The 14,985-nt window shown below is 39.1% G+C and overlaps 2 protein-coding genes across 2 annotated transcripts; one reads left to right on the top strand and one right to left on the bottom strand.

The window, feature by feature from the left end:
• Positions 1 to 112: 112 nt before the first annotated feature.
• On the bottom strand, positions 113 to 1,785 carry gng8 (G protein subunit gamma 8). Its single transcript, XM_023962405.1, has 3 exons — positions 1,614 to 1,785; positions 908 to 1,047; positions 113 to 675 (listed from the first exon to the last, which is right to left on the bottom strand). The coding sequence occupies exons 2-3, from the start codon at positions 989 to 991 to the stop codon at positions 547 to 549; spliced, it is 213 nt and encodes a 70-aa protein (XP_023818173.1). The 5' UTR covers positions 992 to 1,047; positions 1,614 to 1,785; the 3' UTR covers positions 113 to 546.
• Positions 1,786 to 5,584: 3,799 nt separating this feature from the next.
• LOC101163838 (bromodomain-containing protein 8) lies at positions 5,585 to 14,315 on the top strand. Its single transcript, XM_023962318.1, has 20 exons — positions 5,585 to 5,920; positions 6,108 to 6,204; positions 7,559 to 7,628; positions 7,723 to 7,772; positions 7,877 to 7,999; positions 8,076 to 8,156; positions 8,466 to 8,530; positions 8,645 to 8,787; positions 9,388 to 9,579; positions 9,721 to 9,811; positions 9,926 to 10,063; positions 10,244 to 10,392; positions 11,222 to 11,654; positions 11,733 to 11,776; positions 11,911 to 12,173; positions 12,318 to 12,410; positions 12,481 to 12,549; positions 12,628 to 12,910; positions 13,273 to 13,317; positions 13,433 to 14,315. Exons 1-20 carry the CDS (start codon positions 5,902 to 5,904, stop codon positions 13,490 to 13,492), a joined length of 2,508 nt encoding a protein of 835 aa, XP_023818086.1. The 5' UTR covers positions 5,585 to 5,901; the 3' UTR covers positions 13,493 to 14,315.
• Positions 14,316 to 14,985: the final 670 nt, after the last annotated feature.

The following is a 14,985-nucleotide window of genomic DNA, read 5'->3' as shown; positions in this document are numbered from 1 at the left end:
GAGGAGGAAGCTGTAAAAGGCGCAGCTGAAATAAAGCGAGGTGGCCCGAGACTGACTTGACTGAAGGCAGTTTGGGGAACTGGCAGAAAGAAGACACTCACTCTCAGATCTGACCTTTTTCTTATATCAGTTTTTTTAATTTGAATTAATAAAACACAGGTTGCAGATCACAAATATTCCGCTTATCAATATATATAAAAAAAAAAGACCTTAAAGCACAGACACCTGGCTGGAAAACACAGTTTATTACATTTTTTCTTTAAAAATAAGAACTGCAAAATGTAAAATGCTTTTGTAATTGTCCACAAGCCTTTAAGCATAAAAGGCTTTTATATGCTATTTGGTTAATAAGTAAACTGTGTGCACAAGTACAGGCAGCAGTGCTGTTTAAATAAACTTTGCACCCTTGTTTAATAAAGCTTTATTGCCGTCTCTACCTTTTCTCTTGTATGGATCGACTCAAAAGTACCGCCTTGATTTGCACTGAAACCTAAAAAAAAAAGAAGTTATTTTTGTGCTACATGTCCACTTTGGGGGTCTGAGGGGTCACAGAATGACACAGAAAAGCTTCTTTTCTCGAAAAGGGTTTTCTGAGGAAGGTACTGGTGTCACCAGTGGGTCCTCTTTGGCGTGAGATTCACAGTAGGCCATCAGCTCAGCTGCGGCTTTAGACACCTGCACAAAAAATGTGTTTTTTTGGGACAGAGAAGGTATTGGAAGTGAAGAATACGTAAATCATGCACACTTTTAAGAATTTCTCTATAGACAGGATGCTGGATAAAGAGGGGTTTTTTTATTATTTAAATCCATATACAATTATAGAAACTAGCACAGCCAAAAAAAAACTATTGTTCATGCTGACTTTTTTTTTTACTCTACTTTGCATTTCCGTCATGCGATGACTCACCATCATCCTCTCTATGTTGACCTCAAGTTTCAGTTGCTCCACTGTCTTCCTAGCATCTGCAATCTTGGCCATATTGTTGGACATCCTGCTTTGTCCTGCCACTAATGTCAGTCAGCCTGCAGCAAGCTAGACTGGATTTTCTGGTGCAGAAAAACAAAAACAACAAAGAGCCCGACTTAATGAGCAACATATCATTAAAAGGATCTTCAACACTGGTTGGAGTCTGTTTCAATTTGCTTGTTAATTCTGCTCCCTGGGTCTCAGCTGCAGGTGGTGCAGGGAAGGTCTCAAAGGAGGAGGGCAGAGGAGCGGAGGCAGAGCAGCCTTCCCTGGGGAGGGCGGGGGAATCCGCCTACCCAGAGAGAATGCACAATTTGCACGGACTCTCTACTTTCAATACAAGCGATACACCAGATAATTAAAGTTAAGTCGGTGCTATGTTTGCATCATTCTGTCTATGCAGCTGCAAAAACATCTACAAGATCCTTTTGACTGTAAGACTCCTTTAATGAGACTATTTCTTTACTTTGCCAGTTTCTGGTCAACAGATCCCCCCACCATCCTCACACTTCTGTGTGCCAGTGCAATACATTTGTGACATATGGTGATAAAATCAGCACACAGACAACAGAGATTTACAATCTGATGCAACTCCCATTTGCACCAAAAATAAACTGTTCAATCTGTCAAGATTTCCTCTACTCACCGCAAAAAAGGGTCTGACCAGCACTGGACTCTTGGAGTAAAAGTAGGTCTGTTTTCAGGAAGGTCTGCCGTTCCAACTTACTGTAACAAACAACGTGAGGAAAAGATGAGGAGGAAGGCTGGAAGAGGTTCCCTCCTTCAGATAATTACTGGCTCTGCCTCCAGGATGGGCTCTGTGCAGCAGTAAAGGGCAACATGTGGTGTGACCTTCAGCTGTTTGGTCTTTATTAGACCTTCACTTACGATTATACAGGAAATTATGTATATATATATATATATATATATATATATATATATATATATATATATATATATATATATATATATATATATATATATATAAACAATGCACAAATTGTGTGGCATTAAAAGTCAAACTCAATAGGAATGGAAAAATGAAAGAATCAGATCAGCGTGCATCTGAATGCTGCTCATGTAGTTTACATAGAAGTGAAGGATTACTAAAATAACCAAACTTTGCAAATTTATATGTTGATTCATTATTAATATATTAATATTTAATAGTTTGATTTTAAAATCAAGTTTTTTGGGCAAGTAAATTTCAGGAGGTTATATTTCATTAAAAAACTCCATGTCTTCTTTACTGTAATGCTTAGAAAATGTATTTTTTCTTTTTGCAATCTAGCATTAATTCACAATATATACATAATAAATATTTTGAATATAATGATCAGAAACATGTTAAAGGTAATCAGATAAAAACAGAAAATGTCCGTGTTAATTTGTGCGATAAATGATTCCGTTTTTGTAAGGGTGTGAGTTTTCCTTCTGCAATCGTGTCCTTTTTAAGGCTCCTGCAGTTTCCTGTAGGGATGCTGTGAGTTCTCAGAGCTGCGGGGGGTAAAGTGGCGTGGAGTTAAATGTCAAGTCCCTAATTAACATTTGATCCTCTGTAATAATCGGTTTCTTTACATGGGAAACACTTGACTGCATAAAAAGAAAAGCTACTTAAAACAACAACAACAAACTAAAGGCAACCTCTGTTGCCAAGACCACAACTTTTTAATCATAACTTTGAAATTGATTTCTCAAACTTTAAGATAGTACAGTATATTTTTCTTTCATTGATATCACTTTAATGTCACATGACAGAATAAAAAAAATGTCAACCCAAGAAGAATTATTGCATATAAAAAAACAAAAAATAGTGCACTGTCTGTTATATCATTATGTTTATATGCAAAGTGCTAAAGTCTAATGTAGCTTCTTTAAAAAAAAATCAAAAATATATACAAGTGTTAGCTAGTAAGTGATAAATCTGTGCAAATGGAGACAAATTTGCCGTTTTAGCCTGCTTAACTCTATTGATTGAGTTCTGCTAAGGGGGAACTCACTTGGTATGTATGTTTTTTCCTTCACAGCAAGTTACGTACATAGCAAGGAACTTTCCACTTCCACCACAGATCAACTTGATGCTGCTGAGCAAGTCCACTGGAAGGTGGGCGTTCCAGGGCACCACAGTGGAGAAAATACAGACGATCACTAGTGGACGGTCAGATGCCAACAATCCTCCAGCCAGACATCTATGTCACTAACCACTGTCCTTCTAAATAAATGCTGGGAGAGATGATTCTTTAATTAAAACTGCTTCACTGCTTTGATTTAGTTTATTTTGTTGTTGCTGTTGTGACAGTACACTATGTCACACACAATTCTTTCACACAACACCCAAAACTGCACAAAATGCAAGACAACTGATGGTCCAAATGTCAACACAACAAACAAAGCACAAGTCATACAGTGGGAATAATTCAACTAAAACATAAAAAAATTAAGAGCTTAAAAATTGAAGGGCTCAAAAAGGCGTCCATAGCAGAACCTCCAAATTGGAGACTGATATTGTGCCTGATGCTGGCGAGGCTTAGAATGATTTAATTCTCCAAAGTGTTAAGACATAGAATAAAACTATAAATAGGATTTCTCAAAAGAGCTGGGAGAGTGTTAACTCCTACACCAACAAACATCTCACTTGCACTGCACCTCGTGGTCTTTTTAATAAAAATACACAAATGCATTTAGCACTAACTGCAAAGCAAAGGATTGGAAGGGGCAGCGAGAAGAAAAAACATTACTTTTTTATATTACTTTATGTAGCTTTCTTAAACCCAGTTTGCATACTTAGTTTAAAAAAAATCTAAGGACATAATTCATAAAAGATATAACAAAAATACAACTTTTCAGATGATTTTCAAGATTTTTAAAGTTTGCAAAATGCATATTTTTTAAACAGAAAAATATCTGTGCAACCTTTATAGACATTCTGTTAAGCACTCCAAAGTTTTACACAGTAGCAGAAGAACACACTTGATTCAAAGTTGTTTGAGGAATATAATGTTTCATGTTTAATTTTCAATGATTTCCAGCTTCAGAAGTTAAGACAAACAACTTTTGCAGAGCCTCTGGCACTGTTCTATTTTGAAACCTTAAACATGTCAGGTTGAAGGAAGAACAATGCCTTTCCTGCAGCTATAGTGTTTTTGTTACATCATGACAGGATCCCCATGTTGGCACGCTCGTGCTGGAAAATTAGTAAATAAAAATAAAAAGTTTCCATTCCACAATTTTACAGCAACACACCTGCATCTCAAATTGTGATTTCTATCCAGTTTGTACAGTTTTCAAGCAGTAATAGAGCTGTTTTAAATAATTTTTTTAAGAAAAGAAAAAATAACTGTATACATTGTTAAATAGAAAAATAAGATACATATTCACCAATCTTAACCTGCTCTGCAGCCCCGGTACGGTAGAGGGATGAGATGACAGGAGGATAGGTCAGCCAACTGTTAATTTTATTTCATCTAGACTGTCGTCTGGAACCTTTAACACTATTTGGTCCAGTTTCTTATAAACTAAAACCCAGCGACTGCCACAAACTCCCACCTCAGTTTAGAAAGAAACACTTTGTTCATGTGTATTTTTACAAAAAGTAGCTTTCAAATATCTACAATAACATTTTTCTATATATAACACTTTTAACTGTTTATTTTTGACTGCTGGACAAGCAAGTTCCTTTCACAATATAATACACCATGTGGTCAAATAAGATCCTCCTGCTGCAGCAGATTTACTAAAATTAAAAATGTAAGAAAGTCAGTTTACATGGAATTTTCTATCTTTACGACTTTGAAGCTCCTTGATCCCTTTTCTCCTTTTTACTATTAAATATAAACATGACAACATTGGTGTAGAATCCAAATATGACCTAATCTATACAGGTACATGCTATTATAGACATTAAGAACTTTGAACAGCAGCTTGAACATATGCTTTCAGCTTCTCTAATATTAAACCTTAAATCCTCATTTAGCTCAGTTATCTGACATGTTAAACATCTAAACAGAAACGAAAAACCAAATAAACTTTTGAAAAATGAATAACCATAGCTAAATCCATTATTTATTCAAATTGTTCGCATTTTTCTTCAAAGCTAATGAGCAACATGTGACTCCAGAGCCTCAGGTTGCAGACCCCGTAAGCCATATCTTAGCCCAAACAAATGAGATCATGTCATGCAAATATGTGAGTGTGTGTCTAGTATATCATAGTGGATGTTTTAGTTTGCTGCATCACACTAAACAGAAAACCAGTTGTTCTACTTTGCAGTGGTTGAACACTTAGTCATAGGTGAATGATGAATGGATCAGCACCATCAAACACACATGATGAACTTATACTTTTTGTATTGATTAAAATTAGTTTTTCCTTATATTTGCTTGCAGTGACATTTATTTTTTTAAATGTAAAGTAAAACATAAAAGCAAATAATGTATTTTTATTTAATGCATATAGAAATTTTTTACAAATTAGTTTACTTATTTTATTTTCTCACAAGACTAATATTGCCGTACTTGTGTAAAAATGTCTGTAAAACTCAGTCTTGTCTGATATTGTCAGATCTGTTGAGGGTTAACTGTGATTCGGTCTAAAGTGGAGCCGCCTGCAGTCTCGGACGATCGGAACCGAGGTAGGCGGGCAGAGGAGTTCGCAGCAAGGAGGAGGAACCACCATCATGTGAGGCTAACGCCGGGCTCCTCTGAGGTCGCCCGTGGCCCAGAAATAGGGGGTGGGGGGGAGTCGGTTCCGATGGAACCATAAGCCTTCGTGCTGACTCGGACCGACGCAGCTGGTCAGAACTCAAACAGAGCAGCGATGATCCGTCGCGTTCGCTGACGACGCGCTGGAAACCGAACCGACTCTCGCTCCGCAGCGTCGGCCGTTTCCGACTTTTCTGTCCAGGAGGATGAGCGCCGCGGCGGGATGACGGCAGGATGGCGAGCGGGGCTGGAAGTGAGTATTCCGGGTTGGCTGCCGTCCTCGCAGGGAGAACATGTGCGCGCTGGTCTGCAGGCAGCTGCGGAGCGGGACGCACGCGTGCGAGGCCGCCCCGCAGCAGCAGCAGCAGCAGCAGCAGCAGGCCGTCAATCCAGCTTTGTTTAATGCAAACTAAGTGTGGTTCTTTGTGCCACATCTGCAGAACACAAGCTGCTGGTGATTGGACCTACAGAACCATGGACTGTGAGGGAGAAGCTGTGTTTGGCCACTTCAGTCATGAAGAGTGGCGACCAGAACTGGTGATGAACACCTCCCCTTCATCTGAGAGCTTAGTCATGTCGGGTAGAAATGTATTCAGGTGGATTAACACCTCCAGCTATATTCTCTTGACAATAAAAGCCTTAGGGGTGTAAGGACTCAGTTTAACAACAATTCAATTCATATCATAATTTTTTATTGCTGGTACCATTCCTAGTCGATATTGGTTCATTTTGAACAATCTGATTCACTCCCCTAACATTGATCCAGAACATCTTTAGCCAAAACTTCAACCAGTGACTCAGAGATAAATACCTACTAATGATGTTTTTCAGATTCCTTGTATTTCTTGTAAGATAATAAAGTGTAAATTAAATATGTGTTCAAACAAACAAACAAGTAAACAAGAATCAATGGCAAATCCATTCACATTTTAGTTTCATAAAGTTCAGCCCAATATATTGTTTTCCACATCACAATAATACAAATGAAACATTATTAGAACACTCTTCTACACTGTATTGTCATTTCTTTGCTAAATTCAAAGTGTTTCAACACATTGGACTGGAATGATGGTTTGATCGTTTTTTTCTGACATCACATGTGTGTTGTCTCCTGTGATGGAACCTGGTCGTCTTTACGTTATAGTAAAAAACAAACCTACTTTGCGTCAATCCAAATGGGAATTTCCAACATAATTATAATCAATTTATTTCCTTTTCAAACGATTAAATAATGACATAGGTAAATTAAATTAAAACGTTGCCCCAGATTGAAACGTATGAATAAAACATGATTTATTGCTTCATCAATTAGATAAAACATTGTTACAACCCTTCTTCCAACTGAACTGTACTGTCCTAATATTAGTGTGCTTGTTGAATAATATCATAAATGATGATATAATATAGTAAAACTGAGCTTCAACCCCCCCCAAAAAACAAAAGTATATTAGTTTTCACTGAAAAAATGCTACATAAATGATCAAATTCAGGTTCTTATAAAGGAATTTCTTGTTTTTATTGTGTGTGCTGAATGGCCATACTTTTATAAACAATTTTTACATCTTTGTTCAATTTAAGTAATTAGTTATTTGAAAACAGTTTTTTTCAAAGCCAAACAAAGAGGTTTTGGAATAAATCAGAATTTCCATTATTGTCATTGTATGCACAACCAAAATTGTGATGGCCTCCAAGTGTGTAAAAGAATAAATAAAAAATAAAATACATATTAAATAGGAAATATCAAATGCAAAAATAATATGTAAAGTCAAAATATGCACATCTATTGCCTTTTTCTGAAGCAAATGTTGCACGTTTGCCATGATACGTAAAATAAAAAGACATGAATAGATCACTGTCTTTACTGTTCTCACAAGAGCCTTCATCTCAACAGGGTTTCCGTCAGTCGAGCCATCAAACCGTTCGCAGAACCTGGTCGACCACCTGACTGGTTCTCTCAGAAGGTATGTCAAAATCTGACTTCACACCCAGAAAAAACAAGAAAAACATCCTCCTTGCTGTCTTGACCCATCATGCTTTGTTCTTGGATCCTCACAGCACTGCGCCTCCAAGTACTCAGAGCTCCTGGAAACAACTGAGGCACCAAAGTGAGCAAATATGAAACTTTAGTCTAAATTTGGGCTTTTTAGGGTTTATAAATGGCTATAAGGGATTGAACAGCAGCATGAGTGAACGTGTCTGTTACCCTCAGGAGGAAGCGTGGTGAGAAAGGTGAGGTGGTGGAGACGATTGAGGATGTGATCGTGCGCAGACTGACGGCTGAGAGGATCGAAGAGCTAAAGAGGTTTATCAAAGAAACACAGGAAAAGCACAGGCAAGTTCTGAACGAAGAAAAACCTGCTATCAAATCCAAAAGATGGCTTTCACAGCAGGAAATGTTGTTTTTCCAGGGAGCTAAAGAGGGAAGCTGAACTTATTCAGGCTGGACATCTAGATTCTAAACTGGAGGAGCTGTGGCATGAAATTCTGCGGTAAGATAAAAAAAAGATAATTCACATAAAAGATGTCAAAATGTCCTTGTTATTGTATGCCAATCAAAACCCTGCTATGCTAAAGTTAAACTATTCATTTACTAGAAATGAAAAACAATAAAAAACCTTGTCTTAAATGAAACCCCTTTTCCTCAAATATAAATTTAATTGGTTTGCTAATAATAATAAAAAAAACTATTAGACTATATGAAAGTGTCTAGAGATTTATTGACACTCTGTACCCCTGAATCAGTAACAATTTCAGATTTAAAAAAATCTTGATAGGATAAATATTTCTTTGAATTTCAGGAAAAAGAAGCAAGAGGAGGAAGAAGCTGAGTTAAATAGAAAAAACACAGATGCTGCATTTCAGGGTACCTCTTTCAGTTTCTATTTTAGTCTGAAAAAATAAGACTTTTCTAATTTAAGACAAAAACAAGTGATAGATAAGGAAATCCTCACCATGCTGCTGCTCCTCCATCTTCCAGCCAGACAGGTGGCAAAGAGCATGCCGAAGCGGACGTCCAGTGTCACCATGAACTCCCCCTCGGCCTGTGGCTCCCCAAGCCAGGAGCTCCCCCCAGGGGACCCAGCAGAGTCCCTGACCCTAGATGCTACATCCACTAATAAGGTCTGAAAGTGCCTATAGAAAACTGCACACGAATCCTGCTTTTTTGAGTGTCATTAGAGAAAGTTCAATTTTTGAGAGAATTGCAAAACAGATCAAACTGGCAACAAAAGAAGAACTTGTTACTCAGGATATCTGAACACATTTTAGTTAATTGGAAGTTCTTTCTCTTTTCACATCACCTTAAATTATCAGAAGTATGCTCAAATATAGGTATTCGTTTTCTATTTTTCCTTAAGGATTAACAAAGCATTAGTTAGTTGACTTGAAAAATACATCTTTCTAAGATACTTTATTCATTACTGGAATCTAATCTAATTTTTGGATAGAAATATAATAAACCTGAGGGAACCACATACAATATTTAAACATTTCATTTAGAATGTGTTTTTCCCCTTTTAAATCCTCTTTTAATCTGAGTCTTGGCATTTTCAGATGTCTTCAGTTCATGTTTTAACTACAAAAACTCTTTTGAACCAATATAATGTGTATATTCTGTTTTTTTTAAGTCATTGTTTTTTTTTATTAAAGAGTAAAACCCACTTAAGGCGCAAAAAAGACACAGCAGCCAAAGCCGTCCTTGGTTTCTCCTTGTGTCTGTAGGCTCCAGGAGCAGTCAGGTTTATGACACTTGCTGAGACCTCCGGACCTGAGAATGACCTCCTCGTCCAGGGAGATCTCCTGGACAACTCCACCCAGAAGCAGCTCTTCAGCCAGAAAGCTACACCGTCACTTTCTCCACTCCTGTCAGAATTACTGAAGAAAGGAAACATCTTGGCCACTAATTCCAGACTGGTATGTTGAAACTGAAAGTCACATGTACCTCTGTCTAAATTTACTACTGCTTCTACTACTGATGATGATAGTTTTGCATTGACTTAACTGCTAATGAGGCATGAGAAGATCAAAACTGATGCAAAAAAATCACGATTTCAGGTTGTGGAGGGCAATATGTCTGCAGGTCACATGACCGGATCACATGACCCACAGCTGACTCCAACGTGTCAACATCTTTCCCAGGCTACAGGTACACAGAGCATTGAGGAAAACCGAAGAAAACTTTATTGTTCTGGGTAATCACTGAATTTTCGCAGCTGTGGTTAGTTCACTCACCATTCTTCGTCTTTGCTTTGGGCGGCAGGGGCTCCGATGTTGTCCCGCCTCCTGGAGGCAGGCCCCTCCCAGTTTTCTCCCTCAGACGGTTTTATGACGAGTGCAGGATCCGCTAGTAGTGCTGCTGTTTCTGCTGCCTGCCCTGATCCTGTCCCAGCAAGTTCAGGTCTGTCCCCTCCACCCTGTGCAGTCCTTCAACAAATTCCCTGGTCAAATGATGCTGTTTTTCCTCGGGGTTAAAAATGATATTTGAGATGACATTGATATTTTTGCTCTGCGACATGCAAGTGGAGATGTTTGCAGATGCATCATTCGTGGTTTCAAAATACATTTTTGGCTGTGTTAGAGGCAGATGTGACGCCGCAGTCGTACCACGCCGTCCCTGCACAGCAGACAGGGGCAGAGGTCAGTGAAGAAGATGTGACCTTGTCCTACCTGGGAGATGAACTGGACATGAAGACAGTGGGGGACATTATTGCCATCATTGAAGAAAAGGTAAAGGGAAAAAAAAAAAGAGTATATAGTCAAGAACTGCTTTCCCATCCTTTGGTAGTTTGTGGATTTATGTACCAAAATTGCTCAGTTTAACAAAAATGATCACTTTGTTAAGAAGGAAAAAAAAGTGTGTATCAGGTTTTGATCATACATCTTTTGTTCTGCTTAGGTCCTAAAAAATGTTATTTTACAATCAGAATTACATCAAAAACTTCAATTTTAGTACTGGGGACCACTGCAGAATTCCTAAATCTGCTTGATCTCATTTTGATTTTTTTTTTACAATTTAATTGTATTTGATTAAACATGGATTTTATTTCAATTTTAAATGGATTTTCTTTTTATTCTGTTGTTGAAAGCCCCGCTGCGATCATTTTTTAAAAATCTTTTTTTAAAGCGTTCCCAGTGGTTTTTTAATTATGATGATGCTGTTTTTAGCCAAAATCAATAAACCTGTGCCGTTTCCTAGGACATAGTTTCTGCAGAGCTACAAGAGTTCATTAGAAATTTGCCTCAGATTTGTGGGCGTGACTGTTGGTGAGGAGCAACCCCCCCTCCCCTCTGTGCTGCCCGTCTACATTTCTGCATCATAAATAAGCTCTTTTTCTAACGGCTTTTTTTTCCTCTGCTCTTTATTTAAAACAGTTTTAAAAAAGAAATACTCAGAAATGTAACAGTGAGCTTGATTTTCTCTAATTTATGTCCTCCGTCAACTGAAAAATGCTACAAGAACATGTTAAAACCACCAAAAACACAATTTTTCATCGGAGTGTGTTTTTAAATTGTTTCCTCTGAAAGCACCATTCAGTTCAAAGTCATCTCCTTCCAGGCAAACGAGGCTGCAGAGGCTTTGGACGCAGCAGCGGTTGAGGCCGCCCTGTCTCTCTGTGAGGAGAATGGCCATGCCCTGCCTGCAGGCTGGGACTCTGGCCCCTTTCAGCCCAGAGAGTCCCAAGACGCGGAGACAGCAGCAGCATTGCAGCCCTCGTCTCTTTACTGCAGCATGGAGGCGGGCTCGGAAGCATCACTGATCTGCAACAGTAAGAACAACTGTCTGGCCGGGTTCCCTTTAGAACTGCGGAGCCCTCCTCCAGTCCCTTTATCCTCGTGCAACTCAAAGACTTTGGAACGCTGCCAGAGTTCACCCTCCATGCATTCTGAGGCACAGACACCACAACGAAGGGACACAAAGGAACCGGCACCAGAAGATAGTACTGTGAAATGTGAAAGCTATAGCGAGGCACCAGAAAATAACGACAGAGGTACTCGCAATCAGCTTAGAAATATATATATATATTTTAAATCAAATTGTTTTTTAATTAACTTCTTGTTATCATTAGACTCCAAAAAAGAAGACAGCCCTTCAGTGAAAGGACAACAAAAGGTATCACACTACACAATGGAAAAAATAGACACTAAGACTTCGTTTGTTGTGCTATATGGAAGAGTTTGCAGCTTCAGGGCAGTTCTGCAGTGTGATGTGTGCATTAATCTGCTCTGCTTTTCTTCCATTCACAGGAGGCAGAGGATAGAAAGGATGCTAGAAATGAGGAAAACGCTCCAGAGACTAAAGCAGAGAGCAGTGTGGAGGAGCCAGAGGTATGTGGAGAAGAGGAGGGTTATGGGATTGAGGGGTTCTTGTCAGAACCAGATGGGGACTTGGAGCTACAACCTGCAGCTAGTGAGAGTGAGGATGGATGCAGCCTCCACACTGCGTCCTCATCTCTGCAGCTCCACGCAGTCGCAGACTCCATCCCCAGCAGCCCCGCTTCGTCACAGTTGTGAGTGACACAAACTCAGACAGGAAAGACTGTCATGTGTGTCAGATGATGCTGAAAGGTGCCTCCTAGAGGGAGCTGCAGGTTCTGCTGCCTCACAACTTTTGCGTTTCTTCTACTCCCTTCTTTTGTGGCTTCATCGTGCAGCTCTGTGTGCAGCGAGGATCTGGAAGCTCTGCAGGCTCACAGGATCTGGAAGAAAGCAATTATGCTTGTGTGGCGTGCAGCGGCCAATCACAGGTCAGAAAATAGTTCTACACACCACCAAGCCGAGCAGAATCTTTTAACCCTTCTACTCGCACCTCTGCAGGTATGCAAATGTCTTCCTGCAGCCTGTAACGGATGAAATTGCACCTGGATATCATAGGATTGTCCACAGGTAAACACCGGTGTCATGCTTTGAAGGAAAAACAATGGAGCAGACTCATCAGCTCCACCTTCTCCTCCACCTTCACAGGCCCATGGACCTGGCCACCCTAAAAAAGAACATTGAAACCGGTTTGATCCGGACCACGGCCGAGTTCCAGAGGGATATCATGCTGATGTTCCAGAACGCTGTCATGTACAACGGCCTGGATCACGACGTGTACCACATGGCTCTGGAGATGCAGCGGGACGTGATGGAGCAGATCCAACAGTTTCTGGCCACTCAGCTCATCATGGAGACTTCGGAGTCTGGCATCAGCTCTAAGAGCTTGAGGGGCCGCGAGAGCACCCACAAACAAGACTCCACTGACAAGGTGATTGGTTAGAACTTTACATAAAGACGAGATGAGATTAAAAGAACATCAACAGATTTAAACTTTTTTTTTTCATTAAAGCAGCATTATATTGTTCTGAAAATGTTTTTGTGCCAACAGTATTATTAAAACTATTATTTTGTCTTGAATCTAAAAAATGCTTTTTTGGGAACAAATACTTCAAAATTGAATTTAAAAAGTAAAGAAAATTGACTAGTTGCACTCACTACTTTATATATATAAATATATATATATATATTTTAATTTTTCACCTGAACTTTTTCATCTGCTTCATTTATGCAGTGAAAGTGTTTTTAGCAGTTTTTTCAAAAGCAGAGGTGATATTTCCTCTCCTGTTACAGGATACCGTGTCCATGTCTTCACCTGCCTTCCTGCTCTCCCTTTTTGTAAGTATTCATCCAGTTACTAAACTGCATCCTTTTTATTTTTATGTAAGCCTGCTGTAAAAGCGACTGCTGCTCACTGATAGCACTGGGGTGTCATTTCTTCCTCTGCTTGCAGGATGGAGGCACCAGGGGGCGCCGTAGTGCCATACAAGCTGATCTCAAGATGAAGAAATAAATGTTTGTCTGATTCTTTTCCTCTCATCCCTGCATAAAAGGGCCTTCACCCTGCTCTCCGTATTGACTTAAAGCCTGTGGCGATGAGAGCCTCATTACCTCAGAGACGGTCACCCACAGGTGTGGATTACACGTCTAATCCTCAAATTACTGCTGGCAGTTGTGAATTGCTCCAAGCTTTCCTAAATGAAACTGCAGGCCCCTTTGACTAACCAGGCTGCACATGGCCGCACACTAAAGTTTGGAGTCAACGACTCGTGCTGGAGATGTACCCAAGCTCTCGACTTTTGCTGGACTTACTGACGGTTAGTTTTTCCTTTTGTTTTTCTTTCTTGGGATTTGAGCCTAAGATGAAAGGTCACATTTTATTTCCAAGCACTCATCGTCATAGTTGGTGTTCAACTATTCAATTTTTATCATATCTTAACTGATGTTTTTAAATATGGATGTATCATGTGAGCTCACTTGTTTTAGTCCTACTTACGTAGAGATTTTTGAAGTTATGTTAGTGCTTTTGACAAACTGTGATCTTTTTTTTTGTGAAGTCATTGCAAGTACAATAAAACTATAAAGTGATTCTTTACAACAGCCAACCTATTACAAATGTCTCAGCTGAGTGGTTACTTCTTTCTTGTACTTTTAGAAACTTTCAAAGATGTTTTCAGGCGGAGTTTGGTTCCACATCTGTGGAATCGTTCTCACAAATTTCCATGTGCAAGAAGAGGACTCCGCTATGAAAGAGCAATGAGGAGGAAGAATATTGTGGGTGTTGTGTAAACATGCCTCATAAATAAAACTGACTCATAACTTGGGACCTGACCAAAGACTTTCCAACTGTTAACTGTTTGTTGCTTTTGCCATGTTCTCCTTCCATTGTCCTGTTTACAGTAAATACACTTGATCATGTTCTCCTACTGAATGTTCTGGTTCTGAAGAATCCAGATAACAGATTTTTCTGTGTTGAATAATGAAAAGAAAGTAGGGGATTATGTTCGTTGGACACGAACATAACAGGCTGCAAAAGTAATCAACCACAAAGGCAGAAAATAAAAGTAAATACAAAATTGCATGAAGCAAAAAGCTTTAAACAAGAACTGAATCGGGAATACAGGGCCACTTTTACGGACTGTACCACTTTTGTTAAAGGTGATTGAGGCAACACAAATTTTAGTAACACAATATTGGCTTGGAAGATTTTTATAATGCGCCTTTGTAAATGTGGACTATTTATAGATCATCGACAAATGAATCGTGATGCATAATAGAGAGTCGGCATGGCGATCAATGACCAGAGCTGCATAGCTGCATTATCTAATATGGATCGAGACGAACCACAGTAAAGCTTTGGTCTCCATGCTGTGGGTTCTTATTGAAGCTAATAATTTGATGTGCAGCTGTATTTTTAAATTAAACTTTTATTTTTTCAGTTGTGGAAGTTTCCACCAATTATTTGAATAAGACCATAATCTAAATAACATTGAAGTTTAAGTTTTT

The sequence above is a fragment of the Oryzias latipes genome, chromosome 14 (assembly GCF_002234675.1).
Source record: "Oryzias latipes chromosome 14, ASM223467v1".
NCBI lineage: Eukaryota > Metazoa > Chordata > Actinopteri > Beloniformes > Adrianichthyidae > Oryzias > Oryzias latipes.
The sequence above is the reverse complement of the archived record's forward strand: the minus strand, read 5'-3'. Positions and strand labels throughout refer to the sequence as shown.

What these genes read in the sequence shown, in the direction of transcription:
- gng8 (XM_023962405.1), bottom strand. Translation starts at nt 991, where the DNA reads ATGTCCAACAATATGGCCAAGATTGCAGATGCTAGGAAGACAGTGGAG. An exon ending in TCAACATAGAGAGGATGATG is followed by an intron (nt 676 to 907) that starts GTGAGTCATCGC and finishes TTTTTTGTGCAG; the next exon opens with GTGTCTAAAGCCGCAGCTGA.
- LOC101163838 (XM_023962318.1), top strand. An exon ending in CTGACTGGTTCTCTCAGAAG is followed by an intron (nt 7,629 to 7,722) that starts GTATGTCAAAAT and finishes GGATCCTCACAG; the next exon opens with CACTGCGCCTCCAAGTACTC. An exon ending in CCTTCCTGCTCTCCCTTTTT is followed by an intron (nt 13,318 to 13,432) that starts GTAAGTATTCAT and finishes CTCTGCTTGCAG; the next exon opens with GATGGAGGCACCAGGGGGCG.